General features: G+C 44.5%; 1 protein-coding gene across 4 annotated transcripts in view; it reads right to left on the bottom strand.

The window, feature by feature from the left end:
• JAK2 (Janus kinase 2) overlaps positions 1-17,062 on the bottom strand; it is a 1,999,562-nt gene that overhangs the window by 415,342 nt on the left and 1,567,158 nt on the right. For all 4 annotated transcript variants that reach the window (XM_069626008.1, XM_069626007.1, XM_069626009.1 and 1 more), the window contains one exon: positions 4,046-4,182. In XM_069626008.1, coding sequence (XP_069482109.1) covers positions 4,046-4,182 — 137 coding nt within the window. The remainder of the gene's footprint in view (positions 1-4,045; positions 4,183-17,062) is intronic.

Genomic DNA, 17,062 nt, shown 5'->3' with positions numbered 1-17,062 from the left:
ATGGGCCGGTCACAATTTCTTCCCCTCTGAGGCTAGGTATAAGGAGGGGGACGGGAAAAACCCATTGTTAGCCGCCTTGTGCTGTTTGCGCCTGTGCTGGCTTTGGGATTTGTCTGGTTGCCAGGACCGTCTCTCTTGAAAGCTTCTGAAGCCTCCGAAGGACCGACCCTTGTCCGAGCACTGGTGCGTTTGGCTGTAGGTCTTCGGATTGGACTGCATGAGGATAAATAAAGATTTTGCTTGAGTTCCTCTTACATTGTCGAATGGAACAGGGACACCCACCCCTTCAAAAGGCAAGTCTAGTATGCATTCCTACACATTGGAATTATTTCTATAGCCATCAGCCACGCCATCCTTTTCATGTCCGTGGCAATGCAAATGGCCCAACCTGAAGTGTCAACGTAGGCCACCGTGGACTCCATTAGTTATTGTGCCACGATTTTGGCCTCAGCCAGTCCAGCCTTGAAGCGAGCCTGGCTGTGGGTCGTGAGATCAGGGAGGAAATCCGCAATCTCCCACCATAACTTCTGTTTGACAGCAGCCAACATGGCGTCCACGTTGGCCTGGCGCAGATAGGAGAGTGATGTTGGAATACATTTTCTTCCCAAACGCCTCTAAGATCTTTTTCTCCTTGCGCAGCAGTGCCGAGGCCGAAGTCGCCGAAGAAGATTGTGGCTTGGAATACAGTGATGCAGCAGCTATCACCGAGGAATGTGGTTGGGGTACGCCGACAATCAGAGGGGGTCCACTTCTGTTTACCTGTATTTAGTGTCGAAACATCTATTGGTCGGCTGGGGAAAGTGTGGCTTGAGCCACCCTTTTTTGGTAAGCGCTACTACGTCGTCCTGAAGTGGGATTCCAGTTCTGGCAGTAGGGCGTAGTGTGAGAACTTCAGCCAGTAACCCGCCTCTGGAAGCTCCACCTGTGGCTATGAGATTCCTAGGTACTCAGCCAGGCCCACCAGCCGCTCGTGAAAAGCTTTGGCTGACGATGGAGTGCCAGGGTACTCCTCTTCATTTGTGTCCACTGTGGTGCCCTGCAGTTCCGGGGGAGCCGTAGGAGTGCTGGGTGCAGGCAGCTGTGGCGGGCTGATTATCAGTGCCAGAGGCTGCTGAGGTGGCAGAGCCGGTGCAGCCGTGCCTGGTACAGGCATGGGAGCCGGGGCTTACGTGACTGGCACGGGAATGGGAGCCGGGGGCTGAGCTAGACACAGGGGCGTTGGCTGTGGGTACTAGCGGCTGAGCAGTGTCAATGTCCCTCAATGTCCCTCAGAGGCCTCCGTCTTGATGTTGACGTCACCGCAGGTATATGTAGCATGCGCAGCGCCCGTTGGCCTCAGTTCCACTTTTTTACGAGTGAAGCATTTATTTTGTGTCCGACAGTTACTCCCCCTGAGATAGCATAGACTGCAAGTGAAATTCTACTGTGGGGTAGGCCAAGAGGGGCGATAAGGAATACGTGGGAGGAACATCCAATTGAAAGTATACACTCCCAAAGCAGTTTAAGTAATTTGGAGGAGGGAGAAGAATTTAGTATGACATGCATTTTTTATTGATGCGTATACACTGAAACACTGCTTTGCCAAATGCAGATTCTTGACCCGAAAGAAGAGTCTAAACTATAATGTTTAGTGAAGGTGTGTACAGACAACCATGTGGGAGCTGCACATATATCCCTTATTGGAATTCCCCTCTGTAAAGCAGAAGAAGTTGCCATGCCCCTGGTCAAATGAGCTCTTAGTTGTTCTGTAGGAGCTTTCCCCGCCAGCTTGAAGCACTCCGATTTTGCCATTATAATCTATCTTGATCGAGTTTGTTTGGTACTAGCCAACCCCAATTTGTGACCTGAATAGCCCACAAATAACTGATCAACCTGTCTTAACATTGTCTTTCTGGAGATGTAAAAGCTTAGTGCACGTGTAGGGTCAAGCCTGTGAAGCCTTTCCTCTTCCTTCTCAGGATGTAGAGGAGGATAAAAGGATGGTATACACAATTCGATATGGTCATACATGACATTTTAATGAAATATTAGCATTGAACCTGGGTGAACCTAGTGATAGTCTACATGCACCTCGATCCTGCACTCCCCATAACCACATAAAAAAAGACAACTACACACAAAGATAGTACTTGTGTTCCATTGCAATAAGCAACACAGAAAAAACAAATCGAATATAACCCAAAATTAATCTTCAGATAATAATAAGTTAATGCTTGTTCCGGTATACAATCGTCAAAATCAAACTTGCATTATATTCACCATTTCCATTCTCTTGCCGTAAGTCAGACTAACACTCACTGCGCTCGCACCAAAGATTCTTCATGAACTGAATTTACATGTTCCTTACACACTTTTGGAATGCATAACCTTATCAGATCTACATTATTACAAACCTCCTCCCATTGCATTCCTTATGGAATGGTCCCTTTCTCTCAAGGTAAAAAAACAATTGAACCTTATACTTTGTGTGCCATGCGTGGGCTTCCTTAGCTCGCAACCAAAAATTCAAAGCTGGTGACCTTCACTCAGAATCGAAATACATTGTCACTTTGCAAAAACTTTCCTCACCAACGCCATGAGAACTGTTATTCTCGTACAAGTGCAGGGCCGCTCTCTGCAGGGGGCGGCAGTCTGACTCCATTATTATTTTAAATACATTTTAACACAGACACATTAGTACTTCGCCTGAACTTTACACACATTATATTGTGGAACACCTCCAAATGTACCGTATGACTTTCGTGACAAAAAAAACACCCGTTTTTTTGCTTCTTGCTGCCAGATCCCATTCCATCCCATCCTCATCAACCCTCACCACCCCAGACAGTATTTGATAAGTTTAACAAGTGCAATGTTGTGTTTTTTAATATGTTTTTGCGGCGATGTCCGCGGACACCAAAACACGGATCCAAGATGGCGGGCGCATCGGAACAATCTGACGCACTTCACCATCCAATCAGTGAATGCGTCACATGTCCGCGGACATGACGCGAACGATTAGCCAATCGATAACTTGCTCGCGGAGCGGACATAGATATCACTAAGTTTTTGAGACCTACTTTTTCATCGTTTTAAAAAAAAACTGGATGGATTTTCACCAAATTTACAAAAAAGCACGCTTTCGAGACCAAGCCGCTGCTCCTGCCGCAAATTTGGTAAAAATCCATCCAGTGGTTTGGGCTGTAGGTGTGCGCAAAGTTTGGCGTGCGCAAAGTTTTTTTCCCCATTCAGTCTATGGGAAAAAAATAAATTTTGGGACTCCCACCCTGGACCAAACATCACCAAACTTTGCAAAAAAATTCAGAGTGGGCCATATACTTTTTTTGCAAAGTTTGGTGAGGATTCGTCCAGGGGGAGTGAAGTTATAAGCCCCCCCAAAAATTGCTCTTCCTATGGGATTAGCAACTTAACCCTAACTACACAGCCACTACCGTATATATATATATATATACACACACACACACACACACATGGTTTTGCACAATTTAGTTGAAGTGAAACAGACATTCTATTGTACCTTTTTATTTTGTATATTAGTGTGAGGGTCAGATGCATTTTGGAGTAAGGTCAACTTACTTTAGTTTTTGTTTCATAGGTAGGAATATTTTCTTTTGATTAGGCGTGAGATAGGCCTTTTTCCAATCCAATTTCCTTGTAATAAATATGGCTAATGTTGAGAACATTACAACTTTGTGTCCGCCTCTCATTGGTGACACCTCACACAATGTTCCTGGTAGGAAAATTGCAAAGGCTGCAGTAGTGCCTAGGCAACAATGACAATGTAAACTAAGCCTGCATTGGGGAGTCAGGGTGGGTGGAAATAATAAGAGGCTTTAATTGACTATGTGCATGTTTGCAATAGGTTTACAGGCATACAGTGTGCCACCAAATGATCTTAAAGCACTTACAAACTATTATCGTGACCTCAAAGAAAGCCTTGCCTGCAAATTACAGATATACATACTACTGAGTTGGTCCCTAAAAGCTATACAAATAAAACGGTCTGCTTGAACATGAAATCATGTAATTATTAACATCTACTTACCTTGCCAAGCTGCTGCAGGAACTTAAGATGCCTCTCATCAAACTGTGTAGGATCCCTGTCTTCAAAGGCACCAGTAAAACCAAAGACCCCAATTCTCATGTTTGGCAGCATGTCACTTTCTGTTAGCAATTCATAATCTAAAAAGGAAAAAAGGAGCAATGACAAGCATACAATCAAACCAGTATCTTTCAAACAGTGGCTGGTGTGGACACTAAATAGTACAACCTAGCCATAAAGACCAGATCTTGAAATTGCTAGTAGCCTAGAAGAGCCTGACACCAACACAACAGGAGATACATTAGACTACACAGCACTAACTTGTGCCATTTAATCATACAAATGTGACATCAACTCTGTTTATGAACGTAAGGAAAGCAGCGCCAGTATACACAGAAAAACATTAACGCATAATGGGTGACATACTGGACAAAAAGTAATAGTTTACTTTTTATGTGGCGGTTAGAATTATGGCATGCTACGTACTAGCTCTTCATTCCCTAGTGTTAGGCCCAGTTTACTCAAAGATGCCCGATTCACGGGAGCTGCATTTAACTCCTGCTCATCTTGTCTTTATTATTTCAATCCCTGTAGACTCAAGTTAGGATATAAAGACCACTGGTGAGAATATTTGTTAAAAAAACAGCACAACGTTTGCAAATCTTTGGTCAAGCTTGCAAAGATTACTCTGTACGAGGACATTTGGGGAAGAAATCTGGACCTGACACAGCATACCTTTTTCTGTTGTATTATATTGTATGTGGTTTAAAAACAAAATGTGAATACAAAAAAGAAACGTGCAAATCTTGAGTCAGATTTCCAAAAGTTAATTACTTAATTTTTTAGCACATTTAGGAAAATTGAGAAGCAGATTTTTCACAATTCAGGGGTAGTTTGGAAATTTGATCTAAGACTTAGAAATGTCCTAAATTCCCTGCAAGAACTTTAGAACACGCACAGGGCCTTCCCGCTGCATTGCCGGACACCAGACTTGCACAGAGGCCAGCCAGATGATTCACTGCCTAAGTTGGTGAAAGAATTTTGCTCGTCCATCCAAAAATGCCCAATCATGCAGCCTACCTGCCCCAGCAATCATGCCCTCATCACCTCACAACATTCAAAACTATTGCCAGGTGAGGCAAGATTGTGCGCAAGGCATGGTAAGGAGACAGTATGAGAAATGGTTAAGGGAACTGGCGATTGAGGTCTCGTATGAGACTGCAAAGGAGAGAACAGCTACTTCTGGAAATGTTATAGAGAGACAAGCAGTCATGCATGTCTTTTGAGATAACTGACAGTTTAAGGTGTTAATGGGGGGCAGAGGGTCTTCTGAAGGGTGGAATGTTTTCTTGTGCAAAGGCTTGGGTTCTCGGCCTCCCTGGTTCTGCTTCTGTGGAAAAATGGAATGAGGGTTTTAAAGTGAAGCTCTAGAGAGTTTCTTTTGCATGTGACAATGGTAGCAACACATTGGTGTTAAGTGTAAGGAATGTTGCTGTCTGGATTTCAACAATTAGGGCCTAGATGATGTAATGATCCTCTCATGAGAAGGTGATGCCTGGGAGGAGAAGGGTTAAATGGAAACAGGTATGTGGGGAAAATACATGGGCGGCTAGAGTGTGTACCCTTGTAGGCTGGAGTGACTGATTAGTAGGTTAGCGGATGACCGCCTCTGGCATTGAACGCCCTTCCCCTTCTACCATCACCTTTTATTTATTTTATTTATTGGTTATTTGTAATGGCCACTATACAGCAAACATTTTGTTTCAAGGCGCTTCTGTAATCCTAACTGACCCACCCATACCATACCTTCTGTCACCGATATTGATGCTCCTATTTGGAAAAGGGGCCTACTTGGATACTGGGCTAACTGGGGATACAATGGCTACTTGTCAATCTTGTCATTACATTTATTTATTTTTATTGCGGTTTGGTTTACAATTTAAACCTTTCATATTAAAATAATTTACAAAATATGAATCACAGAATAATTAAATCAGAAGAAAAATACTGTGCACATCATGAATCAATTACAATTAAATGTCATGCATATACAACTCCATATAAGCCTAAGTACCTACATTCCACTCTTAAGCTACCTTTCCTGATTCTTAAATTATATTCTTCCTAAAATAGTTTAAAAGCGGCTAGCTGGAATCCCAAATATAAAAATGAAACATTCCATCTACAAAGTGAAAACATCTTTAACATGACATTCATTGGGATAACTAAGGTGATCTTGTGCAAAGAAGCATATCAATACTGATTAAAACCATTTAAAGTGAGGAGTGCTCTTAAAGTATTTCTTTTTTTAAGACGCATTGTGACGCATTATTGTACTGCGTTCTTCTGGCTATAAGATCATCTCCCAAGAGAAGCAAGATCTCATTCAAGAAGGTCACCACAGCGAGAGAGCGAGCGAGAGAGAGCAGCCTACCGCCTACCATTAATCAGCTTCAGCCATAGAACATCCAAAATAACTCTTGTTTCCAGAGTGTATGAATCTCTCAAAATAAAATAAGCGTCTTTGAACTAGACGGATACAATCCAGAATTGGATGCCGTAAAGTTTCTTCAGAATTCTTTTCACATATTCTGCAAGTTTGGAGCTCATGAGGACATTTTAACCGAGGCCCAATCACTTGCAGTGTTTCTAAGACGATAAACCTGAAACTTAAATACCAGCCCCTTAGCGAGGGTGCGAGAAATGTTTGAGTATATGCCATAGGAAATCTTAAAATGAGGCAATTTACATATTCTTTAGGAAGTTCCAGGTTACTTAAAGCTTCACATATTTTCTATACTATCCCGTTCTCTCAATTTTTGTTTTACTGTGCTATGGTTACCGCTGGCTAAACTAGACTCAGAATGTATTCCTTCCAAGTAGCCCTCACAGTTTGATATATATTCATGTAAAGTAATGCCCCCCCTCACCTCCTCCTTGGAGACACCCTGAGCCCACAGTGGAAAATAGATTTCTGCCTTTCATCTCTCAGCTTTAAATATAGATTTACTCTGTTCCATTTTATCGTGTACCTTTAAGATCTTAACCCTAACTCTAACTATACCATCACCATCGGGAGGGTTGGAGGGAAGACAAAGAACTGAGTGCCATAATTTCCCTTCCAGAGCATTCTGCCAATTCCAATTCTTGATTTCCATTAGCATCAGATCACATGTGATACTTGGGGGTGGTCGGGGGGACTGGTTTGTAAAGTACAATTTGGGGCTGTAAAGAAAAGCAGCAGTATTTGGCAAATAAAATTTTCATTTCAATTGTAAAAGCCTTTATTTTAAATTATTTTTCTCTTTGATAGGACCAAGCTGATTCTTATTTGCAATCACCAATCCCAAATAAATGAGTTGGTCGACCTGAATCTTTTTGCCATTTACATACTTCTTCAAATTGTTTGGTTTCAACTTCCTCTTAAAAGTAATAATCTTTGATTAACTTTGCTGTAACCCTATTGGCGTGGAATCGAGAAAGATCACAACATCCGCGTGAGCAAACCATCCTACCGGTAGGGCGCTGATTTTGGGAGGAAACGCATTTGATTTATGCAACTCCACTTGAATATCTGCTAAAAAAAAGTTTGAAGACCGGGGACTAGAACGCACCCCTGTCTTAGGCCACAAGCGGAAGCAACGTATTTGTAAGCTGCTATCTGTATGAAAAGGCAAAAGCTTGTTTAGTAGGCCCAATGAGATATTCCAAGCTGAAAGTTTCCATGACAATCGATTTCTGTCAACCTTATTAAAAGGCGCCGGTCAGGTCTAAAGTGGCAGTATGAAGGGCAAGACCTTTCGTTCTTAACAACTTAACTACGGGAGCAGGCCGAGTCAATGATTCCTTATGGGAATTCAGGAAAAACCTACACGTCCTTAGTACTCGAGCCAGGCCGTTGGGGGAGGTCCCTGTGTATTTGCAAAAGCCCTTTTTAAAAAGATACCCAAGGCCCTCAAGTACCTTTTTTCTTTTCGAGCGCCAACGTCATCCGCTGTATAAATGCCTTGAGCGTGCCCGTTGGCCTCAGTTCCGTTTATTCGTATATTGTAGCCAATGGATTGTAGTTAATGGCGTGCCTCTTTTGACCCAAGCCTTAAAAAAAATGAGAGTGTAAACCACGTAAACTGCACTGTTGGGTAGGCTGGGAGGGTTGATGAGGAATACGTGGGAGGAACATCCAATCGAAAGAACGTTAAAGTTGGTAAGTAACTTGTTCTTCGACAGGATTGTGTCCTCCACATGTTTCTCATCTTAGATAGACTCCCAAAGCAGTTTTGTATTGGAGGTGGGAGTACAGAAATGTTGGTCATGTACAGAATGAAGTACTTATTTAGTGAACAAACCTCCTTGTGAAGAAGTCGAATCTAGAGCATAATGTTTTATAAAAGTGTACATGGATGACCATGTGGCTGCTGCGCAAATATCTTGCAGAGGGACACCCCTTTTTAAGTGCTGCTGAAGTTGCCATGCCCCTGGTTGAATGAGCCCTCAGTCCATCTGGAGGATCTCTCCCAGCTAATCTATAACATTCAGTTATAGCCAAAATTATCCATCTAGATAATGTTTGCTTAGTCACGGCTAGTTGGTCATACTGGCGTAGTTTTGCCAATCTTGAAATATAGAAGCTAAGAGCTCTTCTAGGATCTAAACTATGTAGCCGTTCCTCTTGCTTACTTGCGTGAGGAGGAGGGTAGAAAGTAGGCAGTGTTATTTTTCGTGACAGGTGAAAATCTGAGATAATTATTGGCAAGAAAGAGGGTTTTACCCTAAGGACCACTTTATCTTTATAAAAGATGGTGTGAGGAGGCCCGCTAGAAAGTGCCTGCAACTCACTTACCCTGCGAGCTGATGTAATTGCCACAAGAAGTATTGTTTTAAAAGTAAGGAGCCTTAACGGACAAGAATGTAAAGGCTTAAATTGAATGCATGTGAGGAACTAAAGTCCTACACAGGAACTTGAAAAGGTATTGGAGGAAACACATTATTTAGACCTTTTAAGAATCGAGTTATTAAAAGGTATCTTAAAGTAAGATTCTTCCTCTCAGGAGCGCTTAAAAATGGATAGCGCTGCTAAATAACCTTTTATCGTGCCAACCTGGAGCCCCAGATTAACCAAGTGTAACAGAAAAGATAATATTGTGGGAATATTACACTGAAACGGGTCCACATTCTTATCTCTGCACCAGTTACTGAACTTGTTCCAACAACACCGATACAGAGATTTAGTTGTAGGCCTTCTGGCCGAAAGCAAGATCTCCATGACGTCATCCGGAAGGTCCCAATCCTTGTATCTCAACTTCTCAGAAGCCATGCGTGAAGGTTGAGTGTGTTGACCTCTGGATGGAGAACGTGACCTTCCTCTTACGAGAGAGCATCCTCTCTTTTTGGAAGACGTATTGGAGGGCAGATGGACATGTCCAGAAGGTCCGGGTACCACATTCTCCTGGCCCAATCCGGGGCAATTAGGATCATGGTTTTCCTGAACTTTCTCAACTTCCTGATTACCTGAGGGATCAAAGGGACTGGAGAAAACTCATACAGAAGTGGAAACACCCAGTCCACTACGAACGCGTTCCCTAGAGCTCCTCTCGGAGGAAATTCCCTTGAGCAGTACAGTTCACATTTCCTGTTGACACTGGTCGTGAACAGATCCATTTGCAGGGTTTCCCAAAGGGTGAAGATTTCTCGAAGGACTTCCTGAGCTATTTCCCACATGTGGGAAACTGTGCTCTGCCTGCTCAGAGCATCCGCCGCTGTGTTTTGTTCTCCGGCTAGATGGATTGCCGACAGAGAGATCCCTTCTTGTATTGGCCAGAACCAGAGCTGCATTGCTTCTCTGCACAGTGTTAGTGACCCTACTTCTCCTCTCTTGTTGAGGTTGTGCATGGCCACTGTGTTGTCCGTCATTATTAGGACATTCTTTCCCCGTACAGAGGGCAGGAAGGCCTTCAGCGCTAGTATGATTGCCCTCAGCTCCAATAGGTTGATGTGTAGCTTGGACTCCGATGGAGACCAACTACCGCTGATTGTCAACTCGTTGGTGTGAGCTCCTTACCCTGTGAGTGAGGCGTCCGTCACTACTGTTATCTCCGGCCATGGTTGCCAAAAAGATTCTCCCTTGAGGATATGTTCCCTACAAGCCCACCATTGCAGATCCTGTGCTACTCTGGCTGGAACTTGCAACAGATCTGACATTTCCCCTGGGACCACCGAGTTCTGAGGGCCAATTGAAGGGATCCCATCCTCAATCTGGCATCTGACACCAGAAAAATGCAGGATGCCATAAGACTGAGCAACCTGACAAAATCGAAGGCCGGTAGATACTGGGCATTCTGGAATTTTATTACCATTTGCAGAATGTCGTGAGCTCTCTCTTCGGGAGGCAAGGCTTTGCCCGAACAAGTATCCAGGACTGCTCCAACAAACTGGAGTTTCTGAGATGGTACCATGTTTGACTTTTTTAAATTCAGAGAAAACACTAGTTTGTGAAGGAAGTGGCAAGTTTTGGACAGATGTTCCTGGGCTTGTTCTGGAGAACGTGCCCTGATCATCCAATCATCTAGTAGGGGTAGACGTGAATACCCCCTTCTCCTGAGACTCGCTGCCACCACCGTCATCAACTTGGTGATAACTCTCGGGGCGAAAGTCAACCCGAATGGCAGAACTCGAAACTGATAGTGAGAATTGCCAATTGCGAACCTCAGGTACTTTCTGTGTTTGAGCTGGATTGGCACATGAAAGTAAGCTTCCTGAAGGTCCAATGATACCAACCAGTCTTGGAGTTGGAGAGCCTGACGGATCTGAGAAAGTGTGACCATCTTGAACTTGTCCTTCCTGAGGAACTTGTTCAAGCTTCTCAAGTCCAAGATGGGTCTCAGTCTTCTGTCCTTTTTTGGTATGAGGAAATATGGGTGATACCAACGCTTGTTCCTCTCCACTACAGGTACATGTTCTATTGCACCTTTCTGTAGCACGGTCAAGACTTCCTGCAACAGGAGCGGGTCTGGATGTTTGACAGAGTTGTATCCCGGCGGGTGATTCTGAGGTTTCTTTTGAAAAGGAAGGCAGTAACCTTGGGATACTGTTTCCAGTGCCCAAGCATCTGAAGTAATGCCCCGCCATTCTTCCAGATGCTGCGAGGTCCTTCCTCCCACTGGGGTCTTGTGGGTCAAAACCTCACAGAGTGGTTTTCAGACGCTGCAGCAGCAGCTGAAGGGACAGCTGCCGTTGCTGGGGCAGATCTAGCACCTTTTCCTTGCCCCAAGGACATTTCCTTTGCCCTCTCTGACTGTCCTGTCCCCTTCCTTTCCCAAATGAGGAATAAAATCGAAAGGGACGACCCCCTCCAGAAAGATGAGCCTGTTTAGGGGCATTGTTGAGGTTGTCGTATAGTGGCACTGAGTGATTTTGCTGCCACTTTGGAGGTCTGCAGCTGCTCCAAACTTTCATCCTCCTTGATGCCAAACAACCTCTAGCCGGCAAATGACATATTAAGAAGCCTGGTTTGCACATCCGGTGCAAAACCTGACTTTCTTAGCCACACAAATCTGCGTAGCACCATACTAGACGCCATGGACCTACTGATACTGTCAGATGTGTCCAAACCTGATTGAAGTCATTCCTGCAGCTTCCTTTCCATCCCGTACTATGGATAGGAACCCTTCACGTTCCTCAACTTCTGGGATATGTTCAGCTGCCGCTGACATGCAGTCCCACAGGGTATATGTAAATCTTGCAAGGGTGCAAGTTACATTTGTGGATTTTAAAGCCATGCTCCCTGACATAAATGGATCATGCATCAATCTTTTTTTCATCCCTATCTGGGGGAATTGTAGGGTATGCAGCATTTCTAGTAGAGGAAACTGCTTGAACTACCAGAATTTAAGGAGATGGGTGTTTACTTAAGTATTCGGGATCTGAGGAACATGGTCTATATTTTGGCACATACTTCTAATTTACTGCCAGATTAGATTCAGTGTTTTCCCATGCAGTGCTAACCTTCTTTTGTAAGGAAGTATGGGGTCTTACTGAGGTCCTCCTGAAAGGATGTCAGTCATGTCATCATCCTGATAGACCGGTGAATTTCTACCCCATCCCATGAATTCAGTTACCCTTTCATCAATTTTCTATAACCCGCATCAGCATGTTGAGCTGGGTCAGGCTTTTAAAATTCATATTCTGGAGATGTATCCAGACCACTTGCTGACTGCAGGCACTCATAAGTCTTGCATCTTAGATTGAGCATCAATTAACTACTAAGGGACTTGTTTTGTACCAAATTTAACACCAGCAGGTGAACCTCTTCTGCTGATGAATCTCCTTCATATATGGAGGACATGGTTCTAAAAAAAAATCATGTCTACTTTCTGGATGAAACACCTTTTCAGGTGGCATAGACTAACATTGGTGTCGATTTTGTCACTGGAGTGAAAGAAGACGTCGATAAAAGCGTTGATGGCGTCGATGTTGTAGTCATTACTTTTGATATTGTCGAAGGAATCGTCAACCCCGTCAAAGGAGTTGTCGAGACCATTGACACCGTCTAAGGAGCCTTCGACACCGTCAACTGTGCACTCAACGTAACATTTTTAGGTTGGGTCATCCACACCTTGTGCTCGACAACCTTCGAGGACATTTTAGACGAGGACTTTGATGACGTATGCTAGTCTGACGCCATTTTCTTGAGTTCTACCACAGATTTATTCACCGGTAGGCTTTTTCAATGAGGGTTTGGGAAGATTCCCTGGACGACACCCTCAACGGTTTTTTGTCAGATTTTCTCGTCTTAGATCTTCCCCTGTCACTTTTTTTGTGAGCAGGGGCATGGTCTTCGTTAGACTTTTTTGAGAGGGTCTGGGCCACATTCTCAATTTTTTTTAACATAGGTGCTCTGAAAGCTTTCCACTTTCTTAGGGAGTCATGTCTCGACGGACATGTTCTGACTTCCTCAGACAACGTCGAGGAAGAGGGAGACCGGTGTCGTCTTTTCTTTACCTTTTTAGAGGAAGAAGAGGACTTCCTGAATCTAATCCTCGACCTAAATTTTTTTATGACATTTCGCTGAAGACTCAGCCAAGTCTTTTCTCCCTCTCTAAGAAAGCTTCAAGAATTCCTCCCCCACTGCCAGTTTACCTCTTCATTCTTTTAAGGCCCTATGGGTCGTCGACTGACAGGAACCGCACTTATCTAAACAGTGGTCGGCACCAGAGGCAATTCCGATGGGGATCAGTTAGCAACATCTTTCTCCTGCATTTCTGGCATTTCTTGAATCCAGTCTTCAGTGTGGAAGGATTAGATTAAGACGACATTATCGTACAAACCGAAGCGCCGTTTTCTCAATCCGAAGTGAAGCTAACAGAAGAACTGAGGCCAACGGGCACGCTTGAGGCATTTATACAGCGGACGACGTCAGCACTCGATGGATGCCGACGAGGGACATCGACGCCGCAGCCTCGAGTTGAGCGCCCTATGGTGGAGAGAAATAAAAATTCCAAAGCTGAAGGTAAGGATATATCTAAGATGAGAAATACGTGGGAGGACACAATCCATTCGAAATGTAGGGTTCTGTCTTGGCCTTTTCATGGTGGTCCATGACAAAGGATACAAAATGTCAACAGAAGGAACAAGTTACTTACCTGTAAATCATGTTCTCCAGCATGGGTCTTACATAGATGCACATGCTCATATTTCCCGTCGTCAGGCTAGGAATCCTCAGTAATATTAAAGCAGTTTCACTTTAAAGCTAAACCTACTAGTCTCAGCAATAGCTGATTACTGTCACTTGGGTCATACTGCCCCAGCCGTTGACATTCCATCCCTCGTGGCCATCGTCAGATTTGGTCATGCACAGAAAGTGACAGTAGTAACCACGAAGCAACCAAGAAGAGCCAGAGGGAGGCAGGCTTTGCATGTGAATCCATGTAAGACCCAGGCTGGAGAGCAGGTAAGTAACTTGTTCCTTCTCCAGGGGTCTTACATGGATTTACATGTTCAGGAAGATTACACAGCAGTACATACACAAAACCGCAGAAGTTGGCAAGGCTCACAGAAGCAATCCACTTAACACTGGAATGGATTCCCCTCTTGCTAACAGGTTGCAAAGCACTACTTGACTGACCCAGGACTATTCCCTGGATTCCCTGTCGGCACAGTGGAATCTTGTGAAGGTGTAGGTAGACCTCCACGTCGAGAATGGGGAACACCATAGAGAAACGCCATAGCCGCTATGACTCTGGTGGAATGGGCCTGATAGCAGTCCGTTTGCCAGATCATGGCAATGCATGATACAGTCTGAGAGTCACCTGAGATGGAAGCCTTATACAGGGCCTTCCCATGTCCTATAGGTCCAAAATTGGTGACAAGCTGAGAAGTCTTTCAAAAGTCTTTTGTGCATGCAACATAGAACTTCAAGGCAGGCACAGCGTCCAGCTAATGAAAAGATATTTCAGTAGGTGACTGCCCGTAGTTCCAGGATGTTCATGTGCAATAACATTTCTTTTTTTTAAAACTTTATTTAATGTAGCAGCAAGCATGTAACCTAGAACACATTTTTTGACGAGTGAATTACAACAGTACATCATATAGACATTGGTTTTCCATAGCAGTTTCAGAAGTCGAATAACAACATTAATTAGAATACATTATCACATATTTTACTGTTCCTCGTTTGTTTTCAGTAGGTATTCTCGGAACGGGCCCCAAATGTCCTTTGGTCCACATCTAGGAACAGTAATTGAAATATAGCCTTCCTCCCTCTCGGTAGCATAAATTAGTTCCTTAAGCCATTCTGTTATGCTGGGGGTTGTTCTGGATTTCCAATATTTCAATATACATTTTTTGGTGATCAAGCAGCCCATAATAAAGAGTCTACAGATTTTTACTGTTACCTTCCCAATATCCCCTAGCAGGTATTTAGGGATGAGAGTATAGGGGGTATTTCAATGATGTCGAATAGGACATCTGCCACTTCTTGCCAGAACCGGGTAATCAGTGGGCAGTTCCAGTACATATGGAAGGAATCCGCAACATCCGCACCAAACTTCGTGAACTCATCAATGACATCTCCTGTAAGTCTCGAGATACGTGCAGGTGTGTAGTGTAGTGTAGTTGGTTAAGTATTTTAAAATTGCATTAGTCCAAATCGTACATTTAGGGAGACATCTTTTGTCAGGCGACACCAGCGTAGCCATTGCTCATCTTGTATTGTAGTGCCCAGACCCTTTTCCCATTTCGCTTTGGCTCCATTGATGGACATTTGATTGGCTTGACATGCTTTATATAGTCTGGACACAAGTCTCCTGGAATCTCCGCTGCCTACTAACATTTCTACTGGCTCACAAATATTTGGTTTTTGGGGGAACGAGGGCGATCGGCGGCAGACCGCCGTCCTCATTCTGAAATATTGCAATTATCTGATTGGGTTGTTCCCCAGCTTGGCCACAAATTCCTCGAGTGTGACAAATGTCCCGGCAGGGGAACTGGTCATGTAAAGTCAACTCTTCAAAAGCGTCCCACATGTTTTTGATGTGCTCGTCATATGTCGGGGAGCCCTGGGCAGTTCCATAGAGGAACCGGTCCACAGTATGGTGCCGCCACACTGAGTCTCTTAAAAATTAATAGTTACTCACTGTAGTGACTAACATTCCTAGTCCATAGTACCCTTTCCTCCATACTGTATGGGCGTCCATCGCTAAAGACGAGAGACGGAACCTTTTTCACCAGAAAAAACCTTCTTCACCTTTAGATTTAAAGGAGTGCAGTGGCGCGGCCCTGGGAGCATGCGCTCCGCTGACTCCGCCCACCAGCATCCCTCCTCAGTCCCCATTAATGCATTGACAATATTAACATTGCCTGATGACACCAGTATTATTAGGGGGGAGGATGGTGGGATGTATGGAGGAAAGGGGTCTATGGACTAGGAGTACGTTAGTCACTACAGTGAGTAACTATTAATGGCTGCTACGTTCCGTCCCCATTCCTCCATACTGTATGGGAAATTACAACTGAATGTTGCCCCAGGGTGGAGAGGTGACCCACTTTCAGAAAACAAGTTTCTTAGAACTGCCTGTCTGAAAGCCGCATCTGACTTAGAGCCGGCAACCAAACAGTAGTGCTTGCAGAAAGCCGAAGAGGTGGCCGCCCTGCTGATGACCAGTCACAGAACCGGTCTCTGGAATGCGACGTCCGTGGCCCTGGCTCTAACAGCGTGGGCATGCATGTTAGCTGGAAGTGGTTTGTGCTACCCCTCATAGGCCTCCTTGATGGCCAAAACCATCCATCTTGCTATAGAGGTCTTGGATGCCTGGTACCTGGGCCTTGACCCCTGCAAGGTGAGAAATAGAGAATCCGACTTGCGGAAGCGCTTGGTCCTGACCAGGTAGAATTTCAGAGCGTGTCTGACATCCAGACAGTGCAAGACACTGTGAGCATCGTCCTTAGGATCAGCGAAAAACGTAGGTAACAAAATCTCTTCATTTAGATGGAACGCAAAGACTACTTTAGGTAGGAACGCGGGGTGCGTTCTCAGGACCACCCTATCTTTGTGAAAAGTAGTGTAGGGTTCTGAAGCCACCAGTGCCTGTATCTCGCTGACTCTGCAAGCCGAGGTGAGACCCACCAACTGAGCTGTTTTAATGGTTATCAGTCTGATGTCCGCGGACACCATTGGCTCGAAGCGTTTGTGCGCCATTGCGCCAAACACTACATTCAGACCCCACACTCGGTGTGGCTTCTTGATGGGCGGGTAGTGCCTGGTGAGGCCCACCAGATGTTGCTTCACCACCAGGTTGGAGGAGGGGAGGAATTCCTGTAGGTGCTGATGGCTGCCGAGTAGGTGCGGCATGTGTCAATTTGCACCCCTGAGTGAGCGAGGTGTGCAGAGAAGAAGAGCACATAATCTAATGTGCAAGTAAGGAACAAGTTACTTACCTGTAACTGTTGTTCTCCAGCATGGGTCTGGCATGGATTCACATGCTCATGAATATTCCCCGTCGTCAGGCTGGGAATCCTCGGTAAAGA

Source organism: Ambystoma mexicanum, chromosome 6p, assembly GCF_040938575.1.
Source record: "Ambystoma mexicanum isolate Mex_15411 chromosome 6p, UKY_AmexF1_1, whole genome shotgun sequence".
Taxonomy (NCBI): Eukaryota; Metazoa; Chordata; class Amphibia; order Caudata; family Ambystomatidae; genus Ambystoma; species Ambystoma mexicanum.
This window is presented reverse-complemented; position numbering and strand designations above follow the sequence as displayed.